This window comes from Bombina bombina, chromosome 5 (assembly GCF_027579735.1).
Source record: "Bombina bombina isolate aBomBom1 chromosome 5, aBomBom1.pri, whole genome shotgun sequence".
Lineage (NCBI taxonomy): Eukaryota > Metazoa > Chordata > Amphibia > Anura > Bombinatoridae > Bombina > Bombina bombina.
Window position 1 is genome coordinate 987,931,159 of NC_069503.1, and position 20,088 is coordinate 987,951,246.

Below are 20,088 nucleotides of genomic sequence, written 5' to 3' on the forward strand. Positions count from 1 at the left end.
CATCCTATAGAGAATTTAAAAAAAATATCACTGATTTTTATATTCTCTCAGTTCTCCCTTTTTTTTTTTTTATTACATTTTTTTTATTAGTTCTGAAAAACATCTTTCTATGAGTCCTAACAACAACAGTACAAATAAATGAGGCTAGTGGTTACTGCAAGGTTATCTGTCTTACTATAGCGATCACTTTATAGCTATAAGGACACACTTTCAAATGTAGGGTATTTTTATATATTATGGTGAGGGGTAATCAAACCAATATAAAGGGACAGTCTACTGCAGATATTTTATTGTTTAAAAAGATAGATAATCCATTTATTACCCATTCCTCAGTTTTGCATAACCAACACTGTTCTATTAATGCACTTTTTACCTCGGATTATCTTGTTTCTAAGCATCTGCAGACTGCCCCTTTATCTCTGTTCTTTTGACAGTCATGCATTTTAGCCAATGCTGGGTCTTAAATAACTCCACAGGAATGAGCATGATGTTATCTAAATGACACACATGAATTAGCAGTGTCTAACTGTCAAACGGTCAAAATTCTCTGAGATAAGAGGCAGTTCAATGATTTGGAAATTAGCATATGAGCAACGCAAATATGATGATAAAAGTAAATTTGAAAGTTGTTTAAAATTGTATACCCTTTTGGAATAATTTAATTTTGACTAGCCTGTCCCTTTAAAAACATAGCTTAAATTAAGACAAGTGTATTTGTCATTTTTGTGTCAATTAGCTTACAGTAGGTAGACACATGACCACTCATTTGAGACTCCCAGGATGTATGCTTTCAAATAAGGGGTCTCAAGTTTATATATGTATTGTGGGGGGGGGGGGGCGACATAGGGGATACCCCACTCCTGTGGTATTGTTCTGACAGGTGATCATTGTTAACATAACGCTCAGCGGATAACCACCTGAGTGTGTGAGCCCTCTTTTGAAAGATTGGACTCCCCACTTTAAAAATAGGGGTCACTTACCTTGTGGTTGTGCATATTTTGGGGTGCTAGGGTCTCTTTTATAGCTAGAGGACTGTAAAAGACACTACGTTTACAGGCGATTGCTAATTCTATGGCAATCGCCTGCTAATCAAAGGGGCATGAGACCACTCATTTGATTAAGGGAAGCCTCCTCTTTTTTATTTGAGGTATATGTGTTGTATGTTGTTTTTAGGGGATAGGGCATCTGTGGCCACTGTCCTCTATACACCTAAATACATTAGCTAGGTTATTGACATAAAATGGCATTTGCCTACTACTGACAAGTGTATAAGACCCAATACTGGATAGAGGTGGTTCCCCTATTTTAAGATAGGGTCTAATACCCCTTTGTATTTTATGGAGAGGAATGTGTGCTCTAAAAGTGCCCCTTCTCCCTCCTCAAACATTGTATTTTTGTCTAACTGTGGCAGGTGATCACCATTACTTTGGTGATCACCTTCAAATTAGAACTGGTGTGAACCCTCATTTGAAAGAGAGGAATTCCCTCTTTCACTTGAGGGGTCTCATATCCATCTAGTTAAGAGATGGGAGGGCTCAATAGTTGGGCAGGAGACAACTATTTTAACTGTGATTAATTCATCCTAGAGGTTGCAAATACCTCTCATTTTAAAGAGGGTAGTATGAACTTTCAAGTGAGCGGTCTCTTGCCCCCATAGCCAAAGCGGGGGGATAGGGGCTCCATTAGAACCCCCTTTTCAAGTTACATAGCATTTTAAATGCTGTTACAGGTATTGACTATTTTTACGACTCCTCATTAGAAAGGACAGACTCCCCTGTTTGGGGTCACTTGTTGTTGTAAATGGCCTAGAGGCTGAGATACAGCAGAGAAGAGACAGCAATAGGGAAAGGAACTGCAGTCTCCCCATCTGCAGTGTGAGGTTTCCAGTATCACGATCAGAAGCGATGACGAACATGTATTCACCATCCGCATTGCAGGAGAGCTGTGCAGGAAGAGGATGCCTTATCTAAGAGGTTAAAGGGCATGAAACACAAAATATTTATTTCACAATTCAGATAAAGGATACAATTTTACACAACCTTCCTATTTAATTCTATTATCAAATTTGATTGTAACATAGTAACATAGTAGATAAGGTTGAAAAAAGACTGAAGTCCATCGAGTTCAACCTATACAAATCTAAAATACTTACAAAAAGCTCCAGTTAAGCTTAAATAACCCCATTAAAATGTAACCCATTTAATACTAGCAATCATATCCATGAATTTTGTTTATATACAGAAATGTATCCAGACTATTTTTAAATGTATCTATGGTATTGGCATTCACTACCTCCTTTGGTAATGAGTTCCACAATTTTATTGCTCTTACAGTGAAAAAACGTTAGTATTCTTTGTTGAATGTGCAATGTAGTACTGGGAGCTAGCTGATCATAGGGGAACTAATGATGAGGCACATATGTGCAGCTACCAATCAAGAGCTAGCTCCCAGTAGTGCATTACTGCCTGAACCTACCAAGGTATGCTTTTAAACAAAGGATACCAAGAGGACAAAGCAAATTAGATAATATAAGTAAATTGGAAATCTGTTGCATGCTCTCTGAATTATGAAAGAAAAAATATAGGTTGTTGATTTTTGTGATCATTTTGTTAGTGACTTAGTTCACAGCTTGACCTGTTTCTGCATTGCATTCCATGCTTTTGTCCGAATGAATGAATTCATGAATAAAAGACTCTTCTTCACAGTATTGAGGAAGAGCTCTTGAGAATTATTTAAAATCTATTATAAAATGGACGCCCCTCCTTCCTCACAAAGCTCCACCCTCACCCACCCAGGACCCTCCTCTCCCTCACAAAGCCACCTCCTCTCCCTCTCCTTTCTAGACCCCTCCTCTAACTCACACTGCCCCCTCATCACACTCTCTCCCCCCCTCACAAAGCCCCCTCACCACTATTTCAGCCCCTCTTCTTCTTCACAAAGCCCCGTCATCACCTTCCCAGACCCCTCCTCTACCTCACACAGCCCCCTCCTCACCCTCTCAGCCCCCTCTCCCTCACACAGACCCCTCCTTATTCTCTCAGCCCCCCGGCTCTCCCTCACAGACCCCTCCTCACTCTCTCAGCTCCCTCTTTACTTTTCAGCCCCCTCTCCCTAACAGCTCTTCTCTCATACACAGCCCCCTCCTCAGTCTCCTCACCCTCACTCCCTCACACACAACCCTCTCAGATCCTCTATCACACATAGCCCCTTTCTTTCCCTCTCAGCCTCGCTCCTCCTGACAACATGCGGCTCCAGTTAGCTATCATGCTGACATCTGTGTCACACAGCTGTATAACCCACACCTATCACCTGGTAGTGGCTAGATCCAGTTAGGCTAGGGGACCAATGATGTTCCAGCAGTCACATGGCTTCTGTGATTTCAAGGTCCTTTGGCTGGGTGGCATCTAGCTGCTACTTGAGGCTATCAATACAATACCGGGATCATGGAGAATGAAGCATTAAGATCAGCATCTCAGGGTTGCACAATATTACTGACCATAAACAAGGTAAAAAAGAAGCTGCCTGAGAGGATCCTGAATCATATCCTGGAGATTCTTTACCTGCTGATGGGAGAGTGTGTGACTAACTCGCTGACAGTGAGTGACATAATCAGGGACAAGATGACAACAGATAGGATACTGACCCACACCCTGCAAATGTACCTGCTGATAGGGGAGGTGCCTATAAAGTGTGATGATGTTGCTGTATATCTCTCTATGGAGGAGTGGGAGTATATAGAGGCACACAAGGAGCTTTACAAGGACATCATGATGGAGACTCCTCAGAAACCCCATACCACTGATTGCGATCCTAGCACACAGGGGCTTAGTTAAAGAGGAAGAAACAGAGGATCTGTGTGTGGTAAAACCACTTTTAATTCAGGAACAGGAAAACTATGCAGATACTGGCATGGAAACCAAGAGTATACAGACACAATTAAAATGAAAGTGGAACAAGCAGAAGATATGTGCACAGTGAAACCCTTTGAAATTTAGAGGCAGGAAAACTATGAAGAAATTAACACGGAAAACCATGAGGATACGAACACAAGTGAAGTTGTATTAAATACTGAACCAACAGGATACCTTAGTATTATTCAGCTGGAACCTCCACAGAAGCAGATCTGTGACAGTATTTGCAAAGGTAAAATTAAAGAGGAACAAGCAAAAGATATGTGTGCTGTGAAACCATTTGAACTTCAAGAGCAGGAAACCGATGAAGACACTGAGGCTACAGAAAAAGATAGATCTATGTGTTCAGATATTCCTTGTCAAGTCTGGAGTGCAGATGCTTCTTTCAACCTCTTTAAATGTCAACAAAACCAAGTGGGAAATACATAATTTCCATATTTTGCATCATATTGGAAATGTTTTACCAAGAAACCATATCTTGCTACTCAACAGAACATACATACTAGAAAGAAATTATTTTCATGTTCTGAATGTGGAGAATGCTTTAACCAGGCATCAACTTTTATTACTCATCTGAATATACATGTGTTATATACATAAAATTGTTGATAGATGTCCGTAGATAAGGAAAGTAATAACTCTAAAGATATGGAGAACTGCTCAGAAGCCACAGGTGACAAGAAGTCAAGTAAAATATCAGAAAACCATCATGAACAAAATATTGATCTACTAAAGATTTTACAATTTCATCAGGAAATAAAAGATCTCCTAACAACAGAACAAGCTGAAAAAGAGGCCTTCAATGCTGAAATTGATATAAGGATGCGAGTTATCCAAGAAAAGATTCTAAATGATTGAGAGAATGATGCAAAGATGTCTTTCTGAACAGGAAGAAAGAATAATGCAAATCATGGAAAAACAAATTGCTTATGAACGTCACAAGAAAGGAAATACATTAGAGCAGATCAAAGACCTCCTACAGGAGAATGAGGAGGCAAAAGGGCTGAAGGAGCTACAGGAACAGATTCTGAATGAACAGGAGAGATTTATAAAACCATGTTTTTCAAAACAGGAAGAAAGAATAATATACTTCATGGAGAAAAAATGTGCAGATGAACTTTACAAGAAAATGCAGGAATTAGAGAAAAACCAAATGCCTCTTACAGGAAGAGATGGCAACCTTTAGAAGAACGTCATGCTGAGGAGAAAGCTTGGAGTTAAAATTACTTACCATGCAAAGAAAAAAATGAGAACTTTAAAAAGAACTGTTGCTCAAGAAAAAGCCAAAACTAAAGATTTGATTTAAAACAAACAATCATTTGAAGTTGCCCTAAAGAAGGATGTCAAATTACAGAGAGGAAGTCAACGGGAGACCATTAAGTTTTTAAGAAATCCTTCTTTTTGAGATGAAGAATAAAAATATTGTTTGTGTGTATACACAAGTTTATTGGCAGGTACTGGGATGTGAAGTCTTTTTGTATTACTGGAATTAGAAGTCCATATTCCAAGTTGCATACTATTTTAGCTGGGTGTTTGTGTTCTTTTTTTTCTCTTTATTGTCCGTACCCTTTAGCTTTATTTTCTATATTTTCTTTCCATAATGCTCATTGTTAGTTTCTGTAGCAAGTTAAAAATATTAAATTGAAGTAGGTACCGTGAATAAGCTAAATAGAATGCGGTTTTAGCCTTTTAACATCGAGATGGGTATCATGTGTATGTTGTTGGTCTCTATGGTCATGAACGTGCTGATTGGATAAATATGTTCCACAACTTGTACACTGGACATGCACAATTGGTGCTGATAAAATGCTATCTAACACACTTTGATTTTTGATGTATGCAAAATAAATGAGCCAGAAGTTGAACTACTGGTGCTTAAGGAAATTTGGTCTTCACTGCATGCTTGGTGGGGAATGAGATCCAAGTTTCTAATGCATCTTCTCAATTTTAGTGTTGTGGCAAGATCTGCTTTTTTTGTTTTTTTAATATATAAAGTAATACCATTACAAGGAGGAACCAGGCAAACCGCATTTGATTGAGCTGATGAGAACTAATTATTTAACTGTCTGAATAGTAAGCACTCTCCAGACACACTACATGCGCCAAAGGAAAAATCTATTGCAAAGGCGGAAATAACATTCTTTAACTAAATTTCAAATCTGTTTCCTTGTTTGAATTAATCTCAAAAATGTTAAAATGTCACTGTCTCTAGGAATCTCATGCTTATCTTTATCTATGTTTTTATTTAACCGATTATTTAACCCCTTCGCTACTGGGAATTTCAGAGAAAAACTTACTCAAAATACCAGAGAATTTTTAGCATTTTTGCTATCACTCCATTAAAACAGAAATAGAGCCTTTTTCTACTTTTCTATTTACCTATATTTTATTAAGAAAACAACCCATGGTATTGATCTAGGCCGTTTGGTATATTTTATGCCACCATTTTGCTGCCAGATGTGATCATATTAAACAAATTTTGGGATTCTCACTGAAATTTACATATTGCTTGTGCAGTGCTAACACAAATGGTTGTAAAAGCTTCTCTGGAATCATTTGTTCATAAATAGCAGCAGGCATTCAGGCCACCAACTGAAGCTCTGCACCACACTTTAAAATTCCCAGCATTAAAGGGGTTAGTTAGCTAGCTGGTAAGGGTAAAAGTATTACAATGTTGGGATTACTCTCCCACCTCCAACTTCTAACCGCTGTGATCCCCCCCGAACGGCTCTTTTCTCTTCCCCTCCCCCCCCCCCCCCCCCCCCCACCCACACTGCTCACCACCACCTTAGGTACTGGCATCTTATTTTTTCCCCCCTGAAGTGTAGGGATCCCTCCTCAACCCTCCCTGATCCCTCTCAAAAAGCTGGACTGCTCAACTGCCTCCCACCTGCACCAACGGGGATAATTACAGACACGGCGATATTGCAATCTGGCTTTTAATGCGGAGCACTGGTTGTGCTCTGTTACCAAATGAATGCAGATGTTAGAAGTCCACAAGCAGCAAGTCATGGTTGTTACTTGCTTGGGCATTATGGATGTAGATTTACGTTATGCGGTATGATGGGCTATGTACAACATGATGTAGATCTATGTCCATATGGGTAAAGGGCTTAAAATTACTTAACTATATATAAAAAAAATTATATTAAAGGGAAAGTAACACTAAATGTATTTTATGATTGCAGAATAGTTTGTCTCATTTTAAAGATGCAAATATTCCAAAATCCAGTTTTGGAAAGGTTATAGCAGTGATTTTTAACCTTTTTTTTGCCGTGGCACACTTTTTACATTAAAAAATCCTGTGGCACACCACCATCCCAAAATTTAAAAAAAATCACACATTGTAGCCTAATACAGCATATATATATATATATATATATATATATACACATACACACAAACACACACATACTGTATGTATTGTGCTGTTATGCCATGCCTCCTACAAACTACCCCTGCACTGGGAGTAAAAAACAAGCAAAGTTTAAAAAATATGTCACACTGTTGTCAGTCTGCCGTGGCACACCTGAGGATCTCTCACGGCACACTAGTGTGCCACGACACACTGGTTGAAAAACACTGGGTTATAGAACCAAGTGAAAAAAAAACCCAATATATTATGCCATTTAGGCCGTATTTACATGTCGTCATAATACAGCCTATGCATGTAACCTAAAGGTAGTTTTATATCATTTGTAATACTTTTGTGTATATATAGTACTCTCAGAAAGTACTGTAATCAGAAAGGAAATATTTGCTGTTTTTAAATAAATATAGACTATTTGCATCTTTAACACAAAAAACAAACCAGACACAGGTAGAGAGAGTGTGCCTTACAGGTAGAATTCCGGATTTGGGAAATGGTACTTCTAGTTAATAAGCTGTTTTTTTTTTCTTTTAGGTTTATCACCTCCCTCGTACACATTTCCATCTCCAACAGCTGTTATCCCATCTGATGCTGGCACGCTGTATTCACCGTCTCTTCTTTTGAATCCCCGGGGCTTGCAGCCGTCTGCAGCATATTACCCAGCCGGGGCTCAGGTGTTTATGAATTACACTGCCTATTACCCGAGGTGAGGTCCATATGAGAACTCTTCTATAACAAGCAGCATTCATATCATTTGTATGCATATAAGTGAATATATACACACACCACTCTTGCAGCATACAATAAGCCTGTCAGAATGAGAAGCCTTTCTTGCTTGGCATTTCTCTCTGTTTATAACTGGGTACATAACACTAGTATAACATTACTGATACAGTACTTATCTCTGAAGACAAGAAGGATATATATTCTAGAGAGAGACGTGGGAACATACTGCCATATTCTAAAATGAAGATGATCCTGGCAGGAATTGGAAGCTCCTAAGTAGTTAATGTAAAGGAGGGCTGTACCTTTGAGACGTACAGGTCAAACCAGTGTCCTGTTAAACTATTTAAAGGGGCATTATACCTCATTTTTGTATTGTTTAAAAAGATAGGTAATTCCTTTACTATCTATTCCCCGGCTTTGCACAACCAACACGTCTAAGCCCTTGCAGGCCGCCTTTTATATCAGTGCTTTTTATTAGCTTTTTACAGCCAGACAGTGCTAGTTCATATGTGCCATATAGAAAACATTGTGCTCACTCCTGTGGAGTTATGCATGAAACATCACTAACTAGCTAAAATGCAAGTTTGTAAAAAGCACTGAGATAAGGGGGCAGTCTGCAGAGGCTTAGATACAAGGTAATCTTAGAGGTAAAAAAGTATATGAAGTTGGTTATGCAAAACCGTGTAATAGGTAGTAAAGGAAATATCTATCTTTTTAAACAATAGCAATTTTTAAGTAGACTGTCCCTTCAAATTAAAATATGCTATAAAATATTCTGTAATCTATGTATGTTATATATTGGCTGACTGACCCATTTACATATTACACTGTGGTTGCTTAGAGCAGTTCACAAATGCATTTACAGGTACCACTAATTGGTCACAATCAAGGGTCTTAAGTGAATACTCACCAGTGTTTGAAAGTAGTTTATTACATTTTGTTAGCACAATGTGCGAAGTTATGCAGTTTTAAAACCTTTATTTGTGTATGTAGACATTTTTGTAATCCAGTGCTTAGTTTAGCTGATATACACAATGAATGTATTAGAAAAAGAAAACAAAAAAACCTCTGTGTTTTTAGCAAGAGATCTCCAGAATGTTGGCAAATGGCACTGATCTATTATCAGATTAGGCTTGAAACTAAATCAGTCACTGAGATGCTATTAGAGAAAGTGCACAGCTTTATATTTAAATTCAAGGGCATGGAGCACCAGTAAGTAGTTAATGGCTGAGCTAGTGACAGTAAATCTATGCAGTAAAGGCTTCAGTAGTGAACTGAAATTCTTAGACCTGCCAAATGGATGCCCTGGAGTAAAAATACCAGTGTGCAAGGTCAGGTTTGTTTCACCTTTGTGTCCTTGTAATGTTGCTTAAAGAATGTAACTTTTATGTGAGGAGGAAAACAAATACTCTGCTGGTCTTACAAGACATTTTCTGCCAGATCAGTGGAGCTGCAGTGAGGTGTTAAAAAGTTTAAGTTCCTGAAGAAATCCAAAAACAGAGATTATTTTGCCCAGCAACCTGCTTAAAAAAGGAGGGGGGCATTACAGTAACGTTGCAAGCCTTACTATATTTACAACATTTCCTTGTAATTGTGGTAGAGCTAATTGATTTCCTTCAGGCAGCTTTTAAACAAAGTACTTGTATACATATTCCGAATAATACTTCTGTATTTGTGCTTGTGCACAAAATGTCTGCATGGGAGGGGTAGGGTTGCGTTGTATTTGTACATACAGCAGGGCTGTGCTCAGGGTGAAAGCACAAATATCAAGTTAATGTTCTGATGCAGCAGTAAAAAATACAATCTTCACACCTGCAGCCTCTGCTTATCTTACCACCTACTTATCCTGCCACACAGTATATAATATCTTCAACCCACTGTGAATGTAACTTCATTGACCTAGTCTTCACCAATCGCTGTGCTATCTTCCCATTTTATTTAAAGGGACAAAATACTCATATGCTAAATCACTTGAAACTGATGCAGTATGACAGTAAAAAGCTGACAGGAAAATATCACCTGAGCATCTCTATGTAAAAAAAGGAAGATATTTTACCTCACAATCTCCTTAGCTCAGCAGAGTAAGTTCTGTGTAAAAAGTTATACTCAGCTGCTGCCCAGCTGCAGGTAAAAAAAAATAAGAAATGAACAGCAGCCAATCGGCATCAGCAGTGTTGAGCTCATGAACTCTTTTACTGTGATCTCATGATATTTGACTTAACTCTCATGAGATTTCATAGTAAACTTCCTTAAACTGAATAGGGAAATAAGATAAGTGTGCACGTAAGCTCACTCCCTTAGCTGTCCCGGGACAGACATACTGATTTGCTGCTTAGAAGTCTTTTACAATGGTATGTGGCTACTGAGGAATTTTTTTAGGTAAAATATCTTTCTTTTTTTACGTAGAGATGCTCAGGTGATATTTTCTAGTCGGCGTTTTACAGCTATGCTGCATCACTTTTCAAGTGTTTCAACATTTGGGTATCATGGCCCTTTAAGCTTCTGACCCCCATCTGCTGTCAATGTGTAGCAATTTACTGAGCTCCAAAAATCTGCCCTTAACCTGAACAAATATATCTATTGCCCTTTGTTTTAAAGGGACAGTAAACACCTTGAGATTTTAATATAAAAGGTTTGCAATATAATTGTATTTATTTTGCGGCATTTTCTTTTAATTTAAAAATGTTAGATTTTCTTACTTTCATATCTTGAAATACACAGTAGGCTTCTCATGGCTAGCCCTGCTACATATCTTTCCCCTTTACTGGATTTAGCTGATAACAACTGCAAAACAATGCACTTCATACTAATATGACACTGGCTAGCCTTATTGTCTATAGATGTAAGTCCAGGTGGGCTCCTCCACATAAGGCAAATGGTAGGTGGAGTTGGCTATTGAAAATTATTGCAACAAACGAGATGTTAATATGTGTTTAAAATGTTTGACTTGGATGACCTGATGTTGGATAGCAGAAATGTCTTGCTGTTTATTGCCCCCTTAACTCTATTATCAAATTCAAGACTTTCTTCTCCCTTCTCTGTTTTCCTGCACTATTGCTCTCTACCAAATGAACAGCTCAGATTACCATATATTATATACTGTATACATTTTGCACTAGAGACACAGACCTCTTCTGGGTTGCTTCCTGACTCTCCAACTGATTGCATAGTTTTTCAGTTGCCTTTATATATTGCTGATCCACATCCTCCTGATGTGCCAGTCCCTACACCGGCTACCTATACGCGTTTTACTCCAGTTAAAAATACTGCTCCAAACCTATAAAACTCTAAACTGCCTCACACCAAACTCTGGTTCTTCAATTATGGCCAAATACTCCCTGGACCGCCCTCTTCAATAAACTAATTCCTGTCAATATCCATCATTAATATTTCCATCTCCCCCCACAAGAATTTTCTTGCTGCTTCTGTTCTGTGCAACTCTCTGCTTAACTCCATTACATACACTTCCATCTTACCTTGCATGGCTTCCACTGTCCTCTTTAAGCCTACAAATTTAGAAAGGCTCACCAGACGTTCCTCATCCTAACAGAGGTTTTAAGCCTTTTTTTTTTTTTTTTATTTGCATTTTTTTCTGAATTTGGCATTTGTTATAGAAATGAATGGCGAATATGGCCGCAGGCAGTAGCATTTGGCTATTTTCATAGCTGGATTTTTAAGTGTAAATGTGCAACTCACAAATATCTGTGCAAATCTAGATTACTGTGTGTTGCACTTTTTAAACTAATAAATCCAGCCCTGAAATGAGCCGAATGCTGCTGCGGCGGCCATATTTGTCTTTTCTTTCTATAATAAATGCCAAATCAAATAAAAATTCACATACCTAGAATTGTTTCTAATTACATAGGAAAAGGTATCTAGGCCAACATTTATATTATTAACTTACACATTTCAGTTCTTTGTTTGCTTGAAAAACCATGTGTTTAAAGTTAAGAAAATACATCTTCACTCTTGCAATGCATTGAATAAGCTCTAGGGAGTAGTATGCGATGTAGTGTTAACGTCTGTCTGCCAAACCAAATTTATTACTAGGTGCACAAAAGGATTATATCAAGTATTGCAAATGAATTCCTAGAGCTCAGTCTTTTTAAACCATAATTTATAAGTTTTTAACCCTTTTGTTTTAACACATGATTGAAAATGTTGGAATGTTTAATTTAATTGGAATTAATTTAATATGATTTTCCACCAAATCAACAGCTGTCTCTCTTTATCATGCCTGTGCAAAATTAAGGTGGAGATAGTTGCATAAGGTATGAAGGCGCGGTCTTGGCAACTGTATAAGATATCTGCTTTATATGGCCTTTTACTGTGTGTGGGGAAAAAAGATCTGTCTATCTAAATATACATACAAAGTCAGAAAAAAATACTACAATCTCTGGACTTACTACTAAATGTAAAACAGAATTTTATTAAACTATTAAAAAACCCAGTCTTTAATGTTTCAGTGCTTAAAGGGACAGTTTAAAAAAAAAAAATGTTCTCCCCTTTAATTTTGTTCCCAATGATCCACTTTACCTGCTGGAGTGTACTAAATCGTTTAGAAGTATTTCCTTTACCCTTATTTTGGCATTTGAAAAAGTTGATTTAGCCTGTGGTATCCCCACCTATTCTGAAAGTTTCTGGCCTTAGATCCAAGCTATAGATAAGCTGTGTAAACACAGCCAGCAGAAGAAATTACACTCCCAGGGGGGTATAGAAGAGATTAGGTGGTAAAATAATTTTCCATTGTTCTCTTCAAGTATTGGTCTTTGGTTTACTGACAGATATAAGATAAAGAAGCATGCATATGTACACAATGTTATAAAGTAATGAGATCTGATTAAACCTACAAGCTCAACCCATTTTATTAGGTTGTGGTTTCAAAACACAAAATCAACTTTCTAGTATCTAATACAGTAACTGAGTTAAAGGGAAATTTAAACACAAACTGTAAACATCATTATTATGAACCTTCATATATAAGAATAATTATGCAATGAAAACTGCAGCTTTATCTTATCAAATGAGTGTGTTTGTTATTTTCACTGATTGCCCTATCCCCCAGTACAAAAGAAACCCTGCTAACCATTTACAAACTAATATTCGGATATAGCAAACACTCTGCGTGCACATGTGCAGACTTTGATAGCCTGCCCTTTTGTATTCCCTTAAAGGGACATTAAACACTTTGAGATGGTAATATAAAATGATAAATCAGATATAAAAAAAAAAACCTCAGCAATATACTTTATTTTGTCCCCTTTTCCTGTAATTCCATTTTAAGATTTTCAGTTCCAGTTAGAAATGGAAGGGCAGAACACTGTTACATTCCACACAGCCATTGGCTGCACACTCTAGTGACCTATTTATAACTGTCCCTAATTGGCCACAGCAGAAAAGGTAACCTAAGTTAAAACATGGCATCTTTTTATAGACACTAAAAAATTACCTATTTTTTCAATATTTAAACAACTAATGAAACTTTAAAAAATGCATCTACATGTTATTCTCACACTAATCTTTCATTTGAATGGATCATTCAATCTAGCATTTTAGTGTTTAATGTCCCTTTAAGGAGGTTTAGCACTGATTGAACTTAGTTACTATTGCAAATAATGATTTTCCTACCATAATTGTTGATGCAAAACTGATAGTCCACCTTTTAAAAGCATGTTAGACCAAAGAAGCTTAGGGAGGGAAATGTAAACAAAAGCTCACCTAAATTGCCTTAAAGCAGGGGTGTCCAAACTTTGCTCTCCAGAGGTTTTGGAACTACATTTCCGATGATGCTCAGCCAGCATTTTATCTAGCTGAGCATCATGGGAAATGTAGTTCCAAAACCTCTGGAGAGCAAAGTTTGGATACCCCTGCTGCTTAAAGTATTAACCCAAGCCTCCCTGAGACAAAGTCAAACAAGCACAATTTTAGATGCATTTTACAACAACAAAAGGCTGCAAAATAAATAATGAATGTATATTGCAATAATGTTTCACTTGCACTAATGACTTTTTTTATGCGTTTTTAAAATGTCAAGTATAATTATTATTATTATTCTTTATTTATAAAGCGCCAAAATATTCCACAGCGCTGCCCATGGGTACAAGGATAAAAGTACGGAGAAGCAATACAATAAAAGACTAAATTTTACAGACAAATACAGGGGGAATTGAGGGCCCTATTCCTGTGGGAACTTACAATCTAGATGGGTAGGAGGATGGGAGACAGGAGGTGGGGACTGCAAAGGTGAGAATGATATTAGTGAGGAGATAGATGAGGGCAATTGTTAGGTAAGTGAAGTTAATTTGTTAATTAGTCGGGTGATAAGCTTCCCTGAACAAAAAGGTCTTTAGGGAACGCTTAAAGGAGGAGAGGTTAGGGGAAAGTCTGACAGCTTGAGGAAGTGCGTTCAAGAGGGTTGGTTATTGCACAAGAGAAGTGCTGTAGTCTAGCATGAGAGGAGGTGATGGTAGAGGACACAAGTAGCAGGTCATTGTTGGTGCGGGCTGGAGTATATTTGTTGATGAGTGAGGACAGGTAGGGTGGGGCAGCATTGGTGAGGGCTTTGTAGGTCAGGGTGAGAATTTTGAATTTAACTCTGCTATAAATAGAGAGCCAGTGAAGGAACTCACAGAGAGGTGCAACAGAAACAGAGCGTCGAGAGAGGTGGATTAGCCTGGCAGATGCATTTAGGATGGATTGAAGGGGAGAGAGGCGGGAGAGAGGGAGGCCAGTTAATAGGTTATTACAGTAGTCAAATTGGGAAATTACCAGGGAGTGGATTAGCGGTTTAGTAGTTTCAGCACTCAGAAACGGACGAATTTTGGAGATATTGCGTAGGTGGTTGCAGGATGAAGAGAGCAATTGGATGTGGGGAATGAATTACAGATTTAAGTCAAGTGTGACTCCAAGGCAGCAGACTTGGGGTGATGGGGAGATAGTGGTGCAGCCAAAAGTGATGGAAAATAATTGAAACTGGAGTAGAGTTAGAGGGGGATTAGAAGTAGTTCGGTCTTGGACATGTTAATTTTTAGGTGGTGAGAGTCCATCCAGGAGGAAATTCCAGATAAGCAGTCGCTGATGTGAGAATTGACAGAAGGAGAGAGTGCAGGGGTGGAAAGGTAGATCAGTGTCACAGAGCCCAAGAGAGCTGAGAGTTAGTAGGAAAAGGGGATGGTCAACAGTGTCAAAGGCAGCAGAGAGGTCAAGAAAGAGGAGTATAGAGTAGTAGCCTTATTTTTAGCAGACATGAGATCGTTCGTAACCTTGGTGAGGGCAGTCTCAGTTGAGTGTTGGGGACGGAAGCCAGATTGCAGGGGGTCGAGCAATGAGTTGGAGGACAGGAAGTGGGTTATTCGATAGAAAACTAGTTTTTCAAGGATTTTTTAAGCTAGCGGGAGCAGTCATATGAGGCGCTAGTTTGCAGGAGAGTTAGGGTCGAGGGAGGGTTTTTTGAGGATGGGGGTGATCTTAGCATGTTTGAAGAAGGCAGGGAAATGAGCTGGTAGAATGGGATAGGTTGAATATGTGAGTAAGAGCCGGAGTGGGAGACAGAGAAGGTATTAAATGTGAAGGAATAGGGTCAAGTGGACAGGTAGTGAGGTGTGAGGAAGACAATAAGGAAGTTACTTCACTCTCAGTGGTTGGGAGGAGGGTGCAGAGAGTGGTAGAGGGAGTGACTGGGAGCGAAGTTGGGAGATTGCAGGCTTGTGTTGGGATGTTTCTTCGGATGGTAAGCGTTTTATTGAAAAAGTAGTCATCCAGGTCTTGAGCATTGAATGCAGATGAGGGGGGGAGGTGCAGGTGGATAGAGGAGAGAGTTGAAAATGGAGAAGAGTCTTTTAGGGTTTGAGGAGTGAGAAGATATAAGAGAAGTAGGTTGTTTAGCTAAGTGAAGGGCAGAGGTGTAAGAGTAAAAAATTAACTTATAGTGCATGAAATCTGTAATGCTCGTGGGATACTCCTCTATCAGACCGAACTTGGCCAGTAGTCTTGTTATCCCAGCGTCGAGCCGGAATGATAGGGTATATCCCAGAGCAGAGAAAGTTAGTGTGATGAGGAAAGCAGCACTCGCCACAGGTAGGACAGTCCCCAGTGGCAACGGCAGAGCAGTCCAAGGACACACCACTAGAATGGTCAGGCAGGCAGGATTTGGCAACAGCAAAGTAGTCCAAGGGCACACCACTAGAATGGTCAGGCAGGCAGGGTTAAACAGGCAGAGTAGTCAGATAGGCAGAGTTCAGCAGCAGTATATCAATCCAGCAATTCAGGGGTATAACAGGCAGAGTAGTCAGAGAGGCAGGGTTCAAACACATTAAGGCAATACTGTAGTAACGATCTATCACACCCAGGAGCACACAAAGTAACACCTATACTTGGGCAGTGATAGATTGTTATTGAGGGACTTACATAGGTGCAGGATTCGTGCCACAGGGATCCAGACCGGCATCTGAGAGAGAGGAGCGTGCGGCGATGACGACGGGCACGCATCCAGACCTGACACAGCCCCTGGCAACGAACAGGGAAGGAGACGCCGCACCCCTAGCAACGGCTAGAGTGGTGCGGCGTGACAAAATCGGGTTCAGAGTAGGATTTCCTCCAGGCACGTTCAGCAGTGTGGGAGCATTTTTGTAGGTGGTGTGTTTGCTGGGAGTGCCAGGGCTGGAGCTGAGAGTGTCAAGTGCAGAGAAGAGAGTTTTGTTATAGTGGGTTATAGCAAGGTCAGGGCAGGATATCGTGGAAGTGTGGGGGAGGTGTATTTGAATGAGGTTGGAGAGTTGTAAGGGTCCACAGTGTGCAGATTTCTACAGGTGCAGGGGTGATGGGGAGAAGTAGGTTTAGCCTGTATATTAAGATTAAAGGTGAGCAGACGGTGGTCTGAGATGGGAAATGCGTGACAGGCAACATCAGAGAGGGAGCTGAGATAGAATACCAGATCAATAGTGTCTATCGTGGTGAATAGGGTAGATTGTGAGTGAGAGAGAAGTTTAGAGGCAGCAGGGGCAGATGGGTTGTCAATGGGGATGCTGAAGTCCCCCAGAATTAGATGAGGTGTATTTGTAGAGAGAAAGTAAGGAAGTTAGGCAGAAAAGAAGTTGTGAAGGAATTGGGAGGTTGGTCCAGGGGGGCGATAGATAACTGCCATTCAGAGAGAGAAGGGGGGGGGGAGAAGATCGGCACTGATAGGAGCAGGAGGGGGAGAGTAAGATGCCAAAACCGCCACCATGTCTCTCACCTGGCCTAGGTGTGTGGCTAAAGTGAAGAGCACCATGTGTGAGAGCAGCAATGGAAGCAGTGTCAGAGGAAGATAGCCAGGTTTCAGTAATTGCTAAAAGGTTGAAAGCGTTGAAACAAACAGGTCGTGAACAGTTGTAAGTTTGTTACAGACAGAGCGAGCATTCCAGAGGGCACAAGAAAATAGAGGGGATAGGTGCTGTGAGTTAATGGAGATGAGATTGTTGGTATTGCGTGACCTAGAGTTTTTGCAGTGGGAGACTGAGCGAGAGTGTAAAAGTGTGCTGATTGCTGCAGGGCCAGGGTAAGGAGAGACATCACCAGCAGCAAGCAGTAGTAGCAGTGAGAGTGACAGAAGGTGAGAGTGAGACTTGTAGGAGCGGGTATGACTAGACACAGGAGAGTTAGAGGAGGAAGTATTTCTAGGAGACAGTAGTTCATGAGAGGACACCATAGGGGATGAGAGAAGGGAGAGTGAGATATGGATAGTGTGGGGGTTGTTCTTATAGGGACATGCAGTGAGTTTTAGGAGAAGGGCAGACAGAGCAGAAAAGACATGGAGAGAAATGTGCAGGTGTATAGTTAGTAAGTTTACCTGGTCCTTTAAAAAAAAAAAAAATACAGAGCATAGACACAAGGGACCAGAATGAATACAATAAGAACAAAATACATTATCTTTATCACCCACTAGAGTCTGAAACCAAGCAGAGCAGCTTCTGTTCCCAACAATAAGACCCCAGCATCCAGTATTGTGCCATATTAAAGGAAAGACCCGGTATATAATCTTGTAAAGCTGATTGCAGGTTTATTCACAGGTAAAAGGAAGAATAAAAGCTTTGTATGTATGTAACAAAGACATAAGACTGCTGCTTCCTAACCTTTCAGCCACCTCAAAGGGTAGGGGGGGGGATTAAACATTGATTGGCAAGCTCTACTCTTGCACAATTTGTGTATTTGTAAAATAGCTTCTTTGCCTTTATTTTGACATTTGAAATAGCTATTTGAAAACTACTCCAGCAGCTAAAAATGTATCATTAGGAATACACTAGAAGACAATTTTACGGTATCTTGTCCCTTTAAATGACGGCAAAATCCTGGAATTAACTTTCTTTCATGTAATTGGCAAGAGTCCATGAGCTAGTGACATATGGGATATACAATCCTACCAGGAGGGGCAAAGTTTCCCAAACCTCAAAATGCCTATAAATACACCCCTCACCACACCCACAATTCAGTTTTACAAACTTTGCCTCCTATGGAGGTGATGAAGTAAGTTTGAGCTAAGATTTCTACGTTGATATGCGCTTCTCAGCATTGTTGAAGCCCGATTCCTCTGAGTACAGCGAACGTCAGAGGGACGTGAAGGGAGTATCACTTATTGAATACGATGATTTCCCTAACGGGGGTCTATTTCATAGGTTCTCTGTTATTGGTCGTAGAGATTCATCTCCTACCTCCCTTTTCAGATCGACGATATACTCTCAATTTACCATTACCTCTACTGATAACTGTTTCAGTACTGGTTTGGCTATCTGCTATATGTGGATGGGTGTCTTTTGGTAAGTATGTTTTTTTTTATTACTTAAGATACCTCAGCTATGGTTTGGCACTTTATGCATTTATATAAAGTTCTAAATATATGTATTGTACTTTATATTTGCCATGAGTCGGGTTCATGTATTTCCTTCTGCAGACTGTCAGTTTCATGTTTGGGGAAAATAAACATTTTCTTACTTGGGGTTTAGTCTTTTTTTTTTTTCAATTAGGCCTGCGGGTGCGCCAAATGCTAGACTTTATTGCGTCATTCTTGGCGCGAGAATGTTTTTGGCGCGACAAAATACGTCTGACGCAACTTCGTCATTTCTGGCGTCATAGTTGACGCCAAAGCCTTACACACGGTTGCGTCATTAGTGACATTTCCGGTTATTATTGGCGCCAAAAAAGTTTTCAGTTACGTTGTGCGTCATACTTGGTGCCAAACTTTTTCATTATTTTAATACCCCATTGATGTTGGCCTCTTGCCTTTTTCTCTATCAGAGGGCTATGCTATTTGCATTTTTTCCCATTCCTGAAACTGTCATATAAGGAAATTGATAATTTTGCTTTATATGTTGTTTTTTCTTTTACATTTTGCAAGATGTCTCAATCTGATCCTGCCTCAGAAGTTTCTGCTGGAACATTGCTGCCTGACATCGGTTCTACCAAAGCTAAATGCATTTGTTGTAAGATTGTGGAAATTATTTCGCCGAATGTCATTTGTAATAGTTGTCATGATAAACTTTTACATGCAAATAGTGTGTCCATCAGTAATAGTACATTGCCAGTTGTAGTTTTTAACTTCTAATGTACATGATATACCTATGAATTTTAAAGAATTTGTTTCTGATTCTATCCAGAAGGCTTTGTCTGCATTTACACCTTCTAATAAACGTAAAAGGTCTTTTAAAACTTCTCATTCAGTTGATGAAATTTCAAATGACCAACAACATAATAATTTATCCTCCTCTGATGAGGATCTATCTGCTACAGAAGATCCTTCCTCAGACATTGACACTGACAAATCTACTTATTTATTTAAAATAGCGTATATGCGTTCTTTATTAAAAGAAGTGTTAATTACTTTGGATATTGAGGTAACCAGTCCTCTTGATGTTCAGTCTAATAAACGTTTAAATGCCGTTTTTAAACTTTCTGTGGTTTCTCCAGGGATTCCTATTCCTATATCTGGTTTCTCCAGATTTTCCTATTCCTGAGGCTATTTCTGATATGATTTCTAAGGAATGGAATAAGCCAGGTACTACTTTTATTCCTCCTTCAAGGTTTAAAAAATAGTATCCTTTACCAGCATAT

General features: G+C 39.3%; 1 protein-coding gene across 3 annotated transcripts in view; it reads left to right on the forward strand.

The window, feature by feature from the left end:
- ESRP1 (epithelial splicing regulatory protein 1) overlaps window positions 1-20,088 on the forward strand; it is a 202,597-nt gene that overhangs the window by 165,520 nt on the left and 16,989 nt on the right. For all 3 annotated transcript variants that reach the window (XM_053715208.1, XM_053715209.1, XM_053715210.1), the window contains exon 13: window positions 7,816-7,987. In XM_053715208.1, coding sequence (XP_053571183.1) covers window positions 7,816-7,987 — 172 coding nt within the window. The remainder of the gene's footprint in view (window positions 1-7,815; window positions 7,988-20,088) is intronic.